Here is a 13114-nt window from a genome sequence, read left to right as displayed (position 1 = left end):
AATAACTGGCTGTCTCTCCGCATCTTTATATTCTTGTGCTTTCTCTTTTAGAGCTCTCAGGTTCACAAAGAAAGAAGGTCCTGCAGATGTTAGAAGTGATTTCAGACAGCAACAGGCTATCAGTGAAGGAAACAACCCAAGGACTCAGAAACATCAATGGTAAATATTCTGAAACAAACCACAGATGCAAACCCACACCTTACCCCACCAGAGCAACCTCATGCTGGGCCCTCTGCCAACTGGCTTTCTGCCCCAAACCAAGAGGAATTTCTTACTCTTATTTAACAGAGCTTGTTTAAACAGCCAGTGAGTGGGGCCCACACTTCCTCTGCTGTTCCTTGCTATTTGAGACCCCGTGGCAACATGAAGATTGTGTCAAAAGGAACATATCTTTGATGATATCCTCCAATTTTCAATCCCAACATTCTCTTCTTGTGTCTGGTGTACTTTAAGAGTGAAGATTCAGATTCAGGGAAAACCCAAGTCCTTGAAACTTTATTAAAAGATTACCTTGAGGGGCTGGTGAGAGAGTTCAGCAATTAAGAGCATTGATTGCTCTTGCAGAGGACCTGAGTTCAAATCCCAGCACCCACATGGCAGAAAACAATCATCCGTAACTCCAGTTCCAAGGGATTCAATGCCCTCGTCTCAGACCCTCATGCACTGCACAACACAGGTGCACTTATATACATGCAGGCAATATACTCATACATCATAAAATAATAAAAATGATAAAATAATAAAAGATCACCTTGATACAAAATGCCATCCTTAGTTCTCTTTACTTACTGTGCTAGGCAAAATGATAGTACTCCTTGCATCAAGGTTCTGACCCCTGGTACTGTGATTGTGTTACCTTCTGTAGTACAAAGGGCCGCACAGATGTGATTAAGTTAAGGAGTTTGAGACCAGGAGATTGCTCAGTGTTTCACAAGGTTCCATAAGGAAGTCCAAGAATCAGAAAAACAGTGACATGATAAAAGAAACAGACATAGATGAGATTCTATGTTGTTGGGTTCACAGATGAAAGAAGGACATGAGCCAAGGAATATAGAATTCAAAAAACAAAAACACACATGGGGAGGGGAGGGGAGGGGAGACTAATTATCATTCATCCTAATGTCAGGTACCTTGAGTACTCTTCTGACCCATCTATCCAAGACAGACAGACAGACACACAGACAGACACACAGACACACAGACACACACACACACACACACACACACACACACAGAGTCTTGATCAGCTATTCTTCTTGGTCAGCACTATTCTCCACTTACCTTTCCAGAGCCTAGTATGGCAAAAAGAAAAAACATTGCTTCTTCAACTGGCTTATAGGCTCCCTTTTTACAGGTCTTATGGTTTAGTTTTTAAATTTCCAGTGTTTACTGATGTTGCTGACAAACAGATTATCACTCAAGTTGAGTGTTTTTTCAGTAAGTTAGCAAGACTTTACCCTTTAATAATCAGAGGCCACCAGTGTTCACTTCATTATTCAAGGACAAAGACATTGATGATAATAATTAGGTCATTACTAGGAAATAAACTGGGGAAACCTAGATCAATGCTTCCTTTGTCCTTCAGGAAGAATCACAAAAATCATTCACTTGAAAGAAGCAGTAACCATCAGTTCTAGCTGCAATCAGAAAGTTTATAAAACTTTGTTATGAAGAAAAATGAAGTATTGAGTGGAATGAAGAGAAGAAAGGGAGAAGCAACTATAAATACACAGGTAATTCTCATACAGCTAGTAATATCCACATGATGGCTAGCACTGACTGTCAACTTGCCTGGACTGAAAAATGCATAGGCCTAGTAAAGGTCCAACAATGGATGTGTCATTGGAGGTGTTTGCAGAGAGGACTGACTTGTGGGAAGAACTGAGCTGGGAACACTCATCGTAAATGTGGGTGACACTGTGCAATATGCTAAAGAGTGGAAAGGAAAAATTAGAAAAAAAAACTAAAACGTGTGCAAGCACCGTCCTTTCTGTGTGAGTGCATGTGTGGCTGCTACCATCATTCACTGACACCAGACTCCACCTTCTTTGGCCTTTCAGTGTGGATTCAACTCCAGCAGCTCTCCAGGGAACTCTAGACCCCAGCATAGTTTGGAACTCCTGAAGCATTCAGCTTCACAGACTTGTAGCTACCAGGTTCTCTGCTTCTTCAGTGGGCAGTCACTCACTACCGGACTACCCAGCCCCAACCATGTCAGCTAATCCAATAAATCTCCTTTTATAACATATGTTATAAATATACATGTGCATACATTTTTCTTGGTTCTGTCTCTCTACAGTATAAACTATTTTCTAAAGATGTTCAACTGTCCCTCTCTTGTCGGCTTTTCTGCAATGTGACCTAGATACTCCAATGAAGCCACTGTCTTCCTATTGGATCTGGGTTGGCCTGAGGAGCCACTGGTAAGCAACAGAATACAAAAGTGATTTCTATGCCTCTGTCTCTTTGAGTGTTTGCTCTCTCAGTGCTCTTCCCTGGAGCACTCTCTTGGAAGCCAGAAACCATGATAAGAAAACTCCCAGACCTTGAGCAGGACAGTCCTTTTCTACACAGGACAGGTAGATAATCTCAGTAGAGTTCAGCCTTCAAGACATCAAAGACCTCAAACTAGATGCCTTACTGAAGAAGGCTCCCAGTGAATTCCTGCCCCTAGTCAATTGTTTCTTCCCTGAGAGACCCTAGATACAACAAAGCAAATTCAGTCTCAGCCATTCCAGCCTGAATCCTGACATGAAGAACACATGAGTTTAGTAAAACTACCTTTAGGGTACTACATTACCCATAGACAAAACCCACAAGAGTTAACAGACAAAAATATATACAGTTAAAACTGTTTAGGACTTTGCTCCCTGAATTCAAGAGGACAAACCAGCCAGAGGTGTTCTGATGAGTAAGATAATCTGGTTCTAGCCTGGTATGATGAAATGCATACACACTTTTTGGACTATGGCTCCTATGACGAGAATTAAGAAGTACTCTTCCTTCTTCATTGAAACTGCCAGCACTTACAGAGTTATCTGGATGGCCCATGCTGGATTTATAACCCTATGCCTTCAAATACTAAAGAAGTTGATGAGATTAAACTCAGAGGGATTCTGGAAAGACACCAAAATATCTGTTCTTCTTGTCCAGTTTAGACCACTGTGAATAAGACTTGAAAGGCTTTCTTAAATCAACTTAATAATGCATAGCATGAATGTTCTCAGATGCCCAGTAGTTAACCCATATCGACCTTCTTAGGAAGCATTCTAGCAACTGGATGGAAAAAAAAAAAAAATAGCTACTGCCAAGAGTATTGTATACAAGAAAGCTGGTGGCCTGAGTGACTCATTTCAGAAAGCTCTGTGTTTCTACACTGGAAAGGCAGAAGTGGGAGGGGGTAGGGCTTTCACTAACCAGACTAGGGCTTTTTTGCTCAAGCCAGATGTTGTCATTATCAAAGCAGACAAGAACAGTTATAATCAACCTGGAATCAGGAAGTCCAAGGAGACCTCCCAGCAGCCTTGGGGAAGCTGGTGGCTCAAAACCCTTGTGTTATATCATTGTAGGGTGTTCCACTGCAGAGCCCAGTGGCCTCTGTACTTTTTCTCTGTGACTTCAAGTGGGAGCATATTCTGGACATTTTGGAAGTGCTTTTTATAAGTAAAGGAATTTCTCAATGATACCCAAAAATATAATGGAGGAAAAGCTACAAGGTTAAGGGAAAAGTTGAGAACAAGTTCTAGGCTGAAAACTTATAGGAAACTGGATTAGACTCTATAAATCTACAGTGAGGGCTGGTTGAGGTCCTTCACAGTAGGCATGGTTTTGTTAACTTGCTAGGCAAGGTCCATGATGCCTGAGAGGGGGAAAAAAAGCAGGCAAACAGGGCTTAGGGGTGGCTCAACTCAAAGGCACATCCAGAAGCTGGCAACATTAGGAATGCCTGTCTGTTTTCTAACCCTGTTCTCTGTTCCTTGTCACGTCTGAGCATTCCTTGACCTCTTTCCAGTCCACCCTCTCCTAGGTATGTTACAAATACACCCAAATTAATACAAACACCAAACAGTAGGCTTTGCCTTCCAAAAGTATTTCTTTTTGTCTGATAGACACAATGCTCAAAAACATATTCAGCCATCAACTAAGACTGAACTTTAAGAAGATGGCTATATGTCCTTCCACATGTCTAAGAGAGACAATGAGGAAAAACAAACAGCTCCCTGTTCTCACTCTGGCCCTCATTTCAAGAGCATACATTTTTCATGAGGAGATGCTTCAACGCCCAAACCAGATGTGCTAATTTCCTTTATTTAATTGTTCTTAAAAAAATATTCAAAGAGTACAACATTAGCCCCTTCATGATCTAGTCTTCATCAATTCACACTCCTGTTTTAAGGGAAAGCAGAAATCACACATATTGCCAGCAGCCATCTGAAGTTATAGCATTAAAACTCACTTGCCATGATATACACTGAGACGACGTATGTGCTTGCTCTGTGGCAGTAGCCTTAGTCCCAATCTCATCATAGTAGACAAGGAATTAGGTAAACCTCCTTCCCACCATAAGATACTATTAAGCTCCGTACCTCCCCTCCCTCAATTCCTAAAACACACACTTCAGATATTGGAACACTCATGGCAAGACTCCTTTGAAAACAGAATGAGGGTCAGCAAAAGCTGACCATGAAAGCCTGATGACCCGAGGTTGATAGCTAGAACCCAAGGTAGAAGGAGAGAACAGACTTTTGAAGGCTGGCCCCTGACCTCCATATGTGCACCATCGTATGAGTGCACTTGAAGACACACACACACACACACACACACACAAATAAAAAATTTAAACTTTAGAAAAATCAGAATGACCTTGTTGATAGCCATAATATTAACTGAAACATTAGAAAAAGAAGTAATCTTATATAAAAATCTATCAAGAGTCAAAAACATTTTGCTTCATTTTACATTTGAGTTAATTTTTAGGGCTGGACAAATTAGATAGAATAAACTTGTTGGCTCGAGGGTCAGGGGATAATTCCTCCCACATATTGAGAGTGAGTAGTCTCTACTTTCCCTTTGAGCATCTGCTGCTGGACTGTGCAGTCTTTACTCTTGGGCTCTAAAAGTGACCAAAGCCCAAAAGGTCTGTTGGCTACTCAAAACACATCACTTCATTCCACTCCTCCCTCCCAATACAAACAGGAACATTTCTTCCTTCTCTTAAAAGGGACAAAAAGCTTTAAAAGCCACCTTCTACAAGGGAAGTGTTCCTCCGGTCCTACGCCCTGGGATCCTGATACCTGAATATGGCATTCTTTTCAGCCATGAGTATTTCCATGGGTATTATCCATTGACCAAAACCCTGCCCAAGCATCCTTCAACACAGAGATGATAGTTCATAAAGCATTAGCTCCATTAACATTTTTGGCTAAAAAGACTAAAGAAAACATCCTTACTATGATAATAAACAATACCTAATAATAATTCACTTATAAAGATAGGAGGAGAAGAGAAGAAGAAAGAGGTTTACAAGACCTTGAGCTGAGTGGCATTCTAGTTTGTTAAAATAAGATCAACACAAGTAACATTTTTTTCTACTCCAAAACTGGATCAATATAGTGTTAAAAGTTCCTTCAAACTTACTAAGAACCCAGTTTCTCAGAAACATGCTACTGCCTTGTCCCCATTCACAGAGTAATTAGGGTAATTCTTTGGCTTTGACAATCAACATGGATGCTGCAACTCAGGTGAATATAGGCAAAGAGCACACAACTGTCCTTGATGCTTGACCACATGGACCCAGTCTCTCAGATGCAAAGGCCCAGGTCAGAGAAAACTAGAACCTAAACTGCTATAACTTAGGACAAGTTGTAGAAACAAGGCTGCATTTGTTATAGCTTTAAAAACTCTCAAGTCATGCTGGGGGTGGTGGGACATGCCTTTAAGCCCAGCACTAGGGAGGCAGAGGCAGGCTGATCTTTGTGAGTTCAAGGCTAGCCTTATCTACATACCCTGTTCCAGGCCAGCCAGGGCCACATTATAAGTTCCTATCTTTCTTAAAAAGAAACAAACAAAACTCTTGTCTTAATTGATTTAGATTTCATTACTACCAGACAGTTATTAACTTTAGCAGGAGTTCTTTTTTCTTCAACTAAACACATACAATCCTCTAAATGGCTAAAACACACATCAGTGTAACACAGAAATTCTAGACATGGGAAGTTCAGACTCACTCCTGTATATATTTGTGTACCTTCTATGATAACTATGAGAAAACAAAACCAAAGCATCCCTTAAATTACTAGCTTTACTTCTGATTCTATACAATTTTTAATACATAATTTGGATTACATGTATAATCAGATGGTTGTTATATTATAGGTTATAAGGTATATTATAACTAGGGTCACAGATAAATGCACAGTAAGTGTTTCGGTGTAGATAGGACATGGCATGTGATCTCAGTATGATTTGAAATATGGCATATGATATTTTCAAAGAAGACCTAATGATAAGGATTTAGTGATTATATAATCAACATATGCTATTTATCTTGCATTTTAAACCCATCCACCCAAATACATATCCTTATTTGTAAATGTAAAATTATCTATTTACACAATATGTACATAAAGATTCACATATAAGCATTTATACATTCTTGTCTCTGAAGTCTATTTTGTTCTTTTTTAATTTTTCTAAAAGGATTTACTTATATTTTATGTGAGTGTTTTGCCTGCATGTATATATGTGTACCATATATAAGTCTGGTGCCTGTGGAGGCCAGACAAGGGCATCCCCTGGAACTGGAGTTACAGATGGTTATGAGCTGTCATGTGGGTGCTGGGAACTGAACCCATGTCCTCTGCAAGAACAGTGAGTACTCTTAACCTCTGAGCGATCTCTTCAACCCCCTGTGAAGTCTGTTTTGGAAGCCAGAATATGAATTTAAAGATTCCCTGTTATACATCATTCTATTAGAACTTAAATATATTTCACTGTCACTGAGACACTGTAAGTTAAAAAAAAAAGACAATATTTGGTTCACGCCATGGTTGGCATTAACAACACAGATATGTTCAGAATCATTAAGCACTGGCTTCTGGGAAGGGTAGCAATACAACAGAAGTGTGAACCCCCTGTTCAGATGCTCAAAGCTCCTCAGCCATGACAGGTGACAGAGGAAGCAGTGTACACCCCCGCCCCCTTCATGGGTTCAAAGTTCCCCATTCATGACAGGTCTATGGCATGATTGATCTTTTTCGGCAGTACAGAGGATAGCTTTTCAGCATTTCATTTATTTCCCTCATGAGATTCACAAGCATCTGAACCCAAGCTTTAGTGTAGTTTCATGGAAGTTCAGAATTAGGACAACAAATCTTGACCAGGCTCAGCCACTGACCTACCTATGTAGTCATGGATACATCAGGCACTTAATTCTTATTTTGTCTATGAAACTTAATTCTTCTATGAAACTGAACCATTGAAGATTTGTGTGCTGCTGCTATGGCAGCACACAAAAAGCAGGTGCTCAGGAAACACATATGGATCCTACTCTAGAAGCTTTCAGCAAAGATGGCAAAGCGCCTTTAAGCTCCTCAGGAAACTGGACTTTAAGTCAGTTTGGCTTGAGTCTTAATCTAGAAATATTTGGAATTAAGTAGTGTTGCCAGGCTAAGGCATAACTTGACTAAGGGTCCTATCAGAACCTGAGGCTCCAAGTGCCTTCACCATTCTCCCAGAACTATGCAATTTCCCTCCTAAAACTGTCCTGAGATGTGAAGCATATACAGGAGAACCATAGAGGCAGCCTGCTTGGCCATGCAGTACTGCCTACCACCCCAAGGGAAACTGGCCACTATCTCAGTCAGTTTTCTTGGTTATTCTGTAGCAGAATCAGTAGTATCACATTACCTACTTCCAATAGTCTCTTTTGTGATCATTCTCCCTCTCTCCTTCCCTCCCACTGATGCAAGAAATTAAACTCAGGGCCTTGTGCATGCTAGGCAAGTGCCCTACCACAGAGTCACTCTCTAGCCCTCAGTCTCTATTTTCAACTACACATGTCCATTGTTTTTCTGGGGTTTGGTGCTGTTGTTGTTGTTTCTCTTTTGACAGGATCTCATGTAGCTCAGACAGGCCTGGAACTCAATATGCAGCCAAGGCTTCTTTCTGCATCCACCTCCCTAGTGTTGGGATTAAATGTTATACCACTACACTACGCTGTATTTATTTTTTTCCTTTTTATTTATTTGTGACACCACCACTTAAGACTACAAAGTCCTAAAATGGGCATCTATATTTTATTTGATAGGTTTTTCATAATATCCAGCAAAGCAATGACAACAAATAGGACATGGGAGAAGAACCTATGAGGAAGGAGTTCATAAAATTTACTGATAAGTGCATTGTATAAGCCTTAATAAAAATGACGTATGTGTAATGAAACCTGTTTTCAAACTGTTTCCTTGTCCGCTTAAGGAAAATAAGTACTGCAAACAATATTGAATTTTGAATTTATGACGGAAGTGGGACACCCAAAGAAAGTTCAATCCATATTAAGATCACTGCTTCACTCTTAGGAATGCCTTGGAAAATTAGCTATTATACTCTTTAGTCCTAGAACCAATGAAAAGGTAAATCACTCCATTCAAAGATGTCCAAACATGAGATGTTTGTGTGAGTACATTATCAAAACTACTGTGCGTCCTACCTCCTTGAAGTTATCAAAAGCTGATAAAATTATTTCATGCCCGCCTCTGACAAGACAAACAGCTGCCAAGAGCTCTAAGACAAGAGCTTTTGTTCTGTCAAAACAAAAAGAAAAAAGTAAAACATAAATCACTGAAATCACTAAGAGAGACACGATGACTTAGCAGCTCCTTCTAAAATGGATCAGATAAGAATAAAGTCTTGGTCTGGGCACTTCTTAAACCTTCATTAACTAAAGGACAGTTACACTAAGCACATTTTTTAAAAATTACTTATTTAATAACCATATAATTAGAAGAAGTATTTCATTACAACAGCATTGACAAATTCAATAACAATTTCCAGAGCTAAGATGCACCTCTTTCAAAATTGGCTGTAAATTTTTAGGTTTACAGTTGAATTAATAGTTATACAATATTTTGTACTCAGTATAAACCCTATAAGATAAAAAATTAAGTGAGGTTTTAACCTTTAAAAAAGATTTCCATTTCATTACTAAAATACAGTTTCCTACAGAAAAATTCTTTTTTTTTTTTTTTTTTTTTCTGAGACAGGGTCTCCCTGTAGCCCCAGCTGTCCTAGAACTCACTATGTAGACCAGGCCGGCCTCAAACTCAGATATCTGCCTGCCTCTGTCTCCCGAGTGCTGGGATTAAAGGCATGCACCACCATGCCCAGCGAAAAATTCATTTTTAATTCAATTAACAGTAAGATGTTTGCACTTGCATTTCTAATCTCTATATATCTGATTATTACTAGTCACAGTCAGTTACTTTCTGAGATCCTTGGCATCTGAGCATGGATATAAAGTCATCAGGCAGATTTCAGTGGTAATGTTTTTCACATCTGTAAATTATTAAGAAGCAAATTTTTATGCTTTGAAGAATTATTATTTTTTAATTCTTTTAAATTTAATAACCACATGATTAGACAAAGCATTTCATTACAGTTTTAACATATTCAGTAACACACTCCAGAGCAAGGATACACTCTTTCAAAAGTGGCTGTAAATTTTTAGGTCCACAGTTGAATTAATACAGTCATACAATATTGAACTCAGTATAAACCATGAAAGATAATAAAATTGAATGAGTTTTACCCTTTAAAGAAGATCTCCACTTCATTTTAAAATCTGCTGTTTCCTACATTTTTAATGCTATTAACACTTAGATGTCTGCACATGTGTACAGAACACATTTTTAAACCTTCCTGATTTCTAAATACGTAATTTGTAGTGAATGTGGAAAGCCTATGTGGTGGTTAGTTTTGTCAATTTACACAATCTAGAACCACCTGGGAAGGGAGTTTCAATGAGGGACTGTCTAGATTAGGCTGGCCTGTGGGGGATCATCTTAAGTTAATTGAAGTGGGAAGATCTGCCCACTGTGGGTGACATCATTCCCCAGGCAGGGACACCTGGCATGTATTAGAGTGGAGAAAGTAAGCTGAGAACTAGCATGCATGCATGAACTCACTGTTCTTTTCTGTAAATGTGATGTGATGTGATCAGTTGTTTCAAGTTCCTGCCACCCTGACTCACTATAATGATGGACTATAACCTGAAATTGTGAGACAAAAAAATCCTCTCTCCCTAAAGGTGCTTTTTTCAGGGTATTTTACTGCAGCAACAGGAAAGGAAACTAAGACAGTGCTTCCCACCCTCAAATTATAAATGATTTACTAATGAAAACTAATTTAGTCAGCCAAATCATCACATAGAATACAGGTGAAATGTCCTGCTGATGAGGTAAAACAAAAATAATCTTAGGAATATACAGAAAAAGTACTGGTTAAATTCTCTAATTTTAGAGTAAAAAAGTGTAATATGATAAAATTAAAAAATCAACTGAAATTGATGTTTTGTAATTCAAGTCTGCTCATTTGCAAATGGAGTCATAAAAATTCCACATGGTGATACAAGTGGAATAGTGACACAAAATTCTACAAGTCTCTAGTGTTTCTTCTTCCTATGTAGGAGATCAGTAAGGAGCTAGATTATTGCTGTATTAATACAAAAATATTTTCTCTGAGTCAAGAAAATAAAACTCAATCTGAAATAGTTTTGGAAGCAGCTAGAGATGCATTCAAAGCTTGAAAATAAAATGTGAAGAAAGAAACAGCATTGTTTCCTCATCATAAGACTGCCTTAGTATTTCATCTTTATTCTGGAATAGAAACTACTGCCAACATCCTAACAAAGACCGTTCTGATACTCCACAATGTGGATTGTTTTAAGAAAAATGAATAATGACTTCCTTGAGTAGAAGGTATGGGCAACGAAGCATGACTACTGTGAATTTTAGTAAACTTCAGAAGCAATCACAATACTGAGGAAGGGTTAATCAGGGGACATTAAAAGAAAAATAGTATTTAAATAGGACTTATAGTTTGTATTATACTTCAAATTGAAAGATCTAATTTGTGATCAGATTTTTTTAGGTGAATTAACAGTGATCAAGTAATTCAGTTTATAGGAAGGTATCTGATGAGAGGGACTTACACAACTGAAAACACAGAAATCACCAGAATATAAAACATATTAAAGTAATTAAAAAACAATGATAAGTGAAGTGACAATATATGGTACTGGCCTTCATAGAAAGTAAATGTAACATGGAGGAATGCATGCACAGTTATCTGCATTTCCTTTTCTATTAGGTAACTAGGCTACACATGTAAACACAGCAAGAAGTATAAATAAGGGTATGTGGATTTGGTCAGTTTTCATTTTAACTAGTATAGTTAAATCTTCATCAAGGCTCTTCTGGGCAAGCTTGCAACCTATCTTACCCATCAAATTTTGAAGCAAAGACAATGAGAAGTAAATGAAAGCTTAAAGAGGGCAGCTAAGACCTGGAGTCTCACCAAGCATTCCCCTCTGCCCCCTACAGGAATGTAGCTAGCTGAAAGGGAAAGCTCTACACAACCAAGGGGTTTATAGCCAGACTTCTTTCAGGAAGTCATACTTGGCAGTTTCAAAACTCTAAATGGGGTAAATTTTCACTAGTTCTCTGTTTTGCTGGTAAGATTTAGACTTGTATATTACACAAGACACTTACCTGGGATTCTTGTTGTTCAGGCTTAGTGCGATCTCATTGACAGCATGTGGGTGAGACATGACCATATTGAAACCATACTGAAATGAGAGAGGGGGGAAAAAAGAAAAGCATTAGGAAGGTTGTTTCAATATTATTTATAAAACAAACCCTTATACTGTGGAATCCTTGTCTCTTATGACTGAGACCTGAGTAAAATCTTTAGCACTGCCAAAGAAACAAAAGAAAAACAAAACAAACCCACTGATAAGTTTTCCTCATATAACTCCTATCTTGATAAATGAAGCTGTGTCGCTTACACAGTGTCAGAACACACTTTGTTTCAAAAATTTCAGAAATAATGTCATTACCCAAGGGCCTTTTGATCAAAGACATCTTACCATTATTTATGAATGAACTATGTGTTTTTCTTTATTAAAATAGTAAAAAGACTCTATTTTAGTGATTGAAAACTGTGTTCATATTAAATCATTTTGAAGACTAAACAAACCAAAAAGCCCACTCTGAATCCCTGAGATCTATGCAAGTCAATTTACTCTGCATCTCAAAGACAAAGTCAGGAAATCTATTTTTTTTCAAGCAACTTGGAATTCATGTAGCTGGAGTTGATAGTCCCCAGCCTCTAGGCACCTCCCTAGGCAATGGCCATTCTGAGGCATGCTTCCTCATCCTCCAGAAAAGCAAGCCAGTCCCTAATACCTTCAAGAATCTGTATTCTGCCAAGCTAAAAAACTACGGTCTCATCTATACAGTTTAGCTCTTCACCCTCCTAAACTGATATGCAATCAAAAATAAGAGGAAAAAAAATCCACCTTTTTGAAGGCTGTCGCAAAACAATCACATATTAGAGGTTAGCCACTGTGTCCAAAAAACAAACTAAAACAAAACTTCCCAGTGAGTCCACAGGCACAGATATGGCCTCAACTCCTCGTTGCTTCTCAGAGAGAAATTCTTCTATGCTCCAATCTAAGACTAGTCCCTCCACTTGAGTCCTTGATCGCATTCCTTCTCATCTACTGATGAACAGTAATATAAATGGGGCATAAAGGCTGTAATCTCAGCACTTAGGGGGTACAGGCAGGAGGATTAGCCCAGTGAGTCCACAGGCACAGATATGGCCTCAACTCCTCGTTGCTTCTCAGAGAGAAATTCTTCTATGCTCCAATCTAAGACTAGTCCCTCCACTTGAGTCCTTGATCGCATTCCTTCTCATCTACTGATGAACAGTAATATAAATGGGGCATAAAGGCTGTAATCTCAGCACTTAGGGGGTACAGGCAGGAGGATTAGAAATTCAAAGCCAGCTTGGCTACATCAGATCCTGTTTCAAAAATCTTTTTTGGGGGGGTGGG

General features: G+C 38.8%; 1 protein-coding gene across 2 annotated transcripts in view; it reads right to left on the bottom strand.

The window, feature by feature from the left end:
* Fmnl2 (formin like 2) overlaps positions 1-13114 on the bottom strand; it is a 330610-nt gene that overhangs the window by 52099 nt on the left and 265397 nt on the right. For both annotated transcript variants that reach the window (XM_008832871.3, XM_017798092.2), the window contains exons 8-9: positions 11766-11842; positions 8708-8801 (exon numbers count right to left, since the gene is read on the bottom strand). In XM_008832871.3, the coding sequence (XP_008831093.1) occupies positions 8708-8801; positions 11766-11842 (171 nt within the window). The remainder of the gene's footprint in view (positions 1-8707; positions 8802-11765; positions 11843-13114) is intronic.

This window comes from Nannospalax galili, unplaced genomic scaffold (genome assembly GCF_000622305.1).
Source record: "Nannospalax galili isolate Female #2095 unplaced genomic scaffold, S.galili_v1.0 scaffold376, whole genome shotgun sequence".
Classification (NCBI taxonomy): domain Eukaryota; kingdom Metazoa; phylum Chordata; class Mammalia; order Rodentia; family Spalacidae; genus Nannospalax; species Nannospalax galili.
This window is presented reverse-complemented; position numbering and strand designations above follow the sequence as displayed.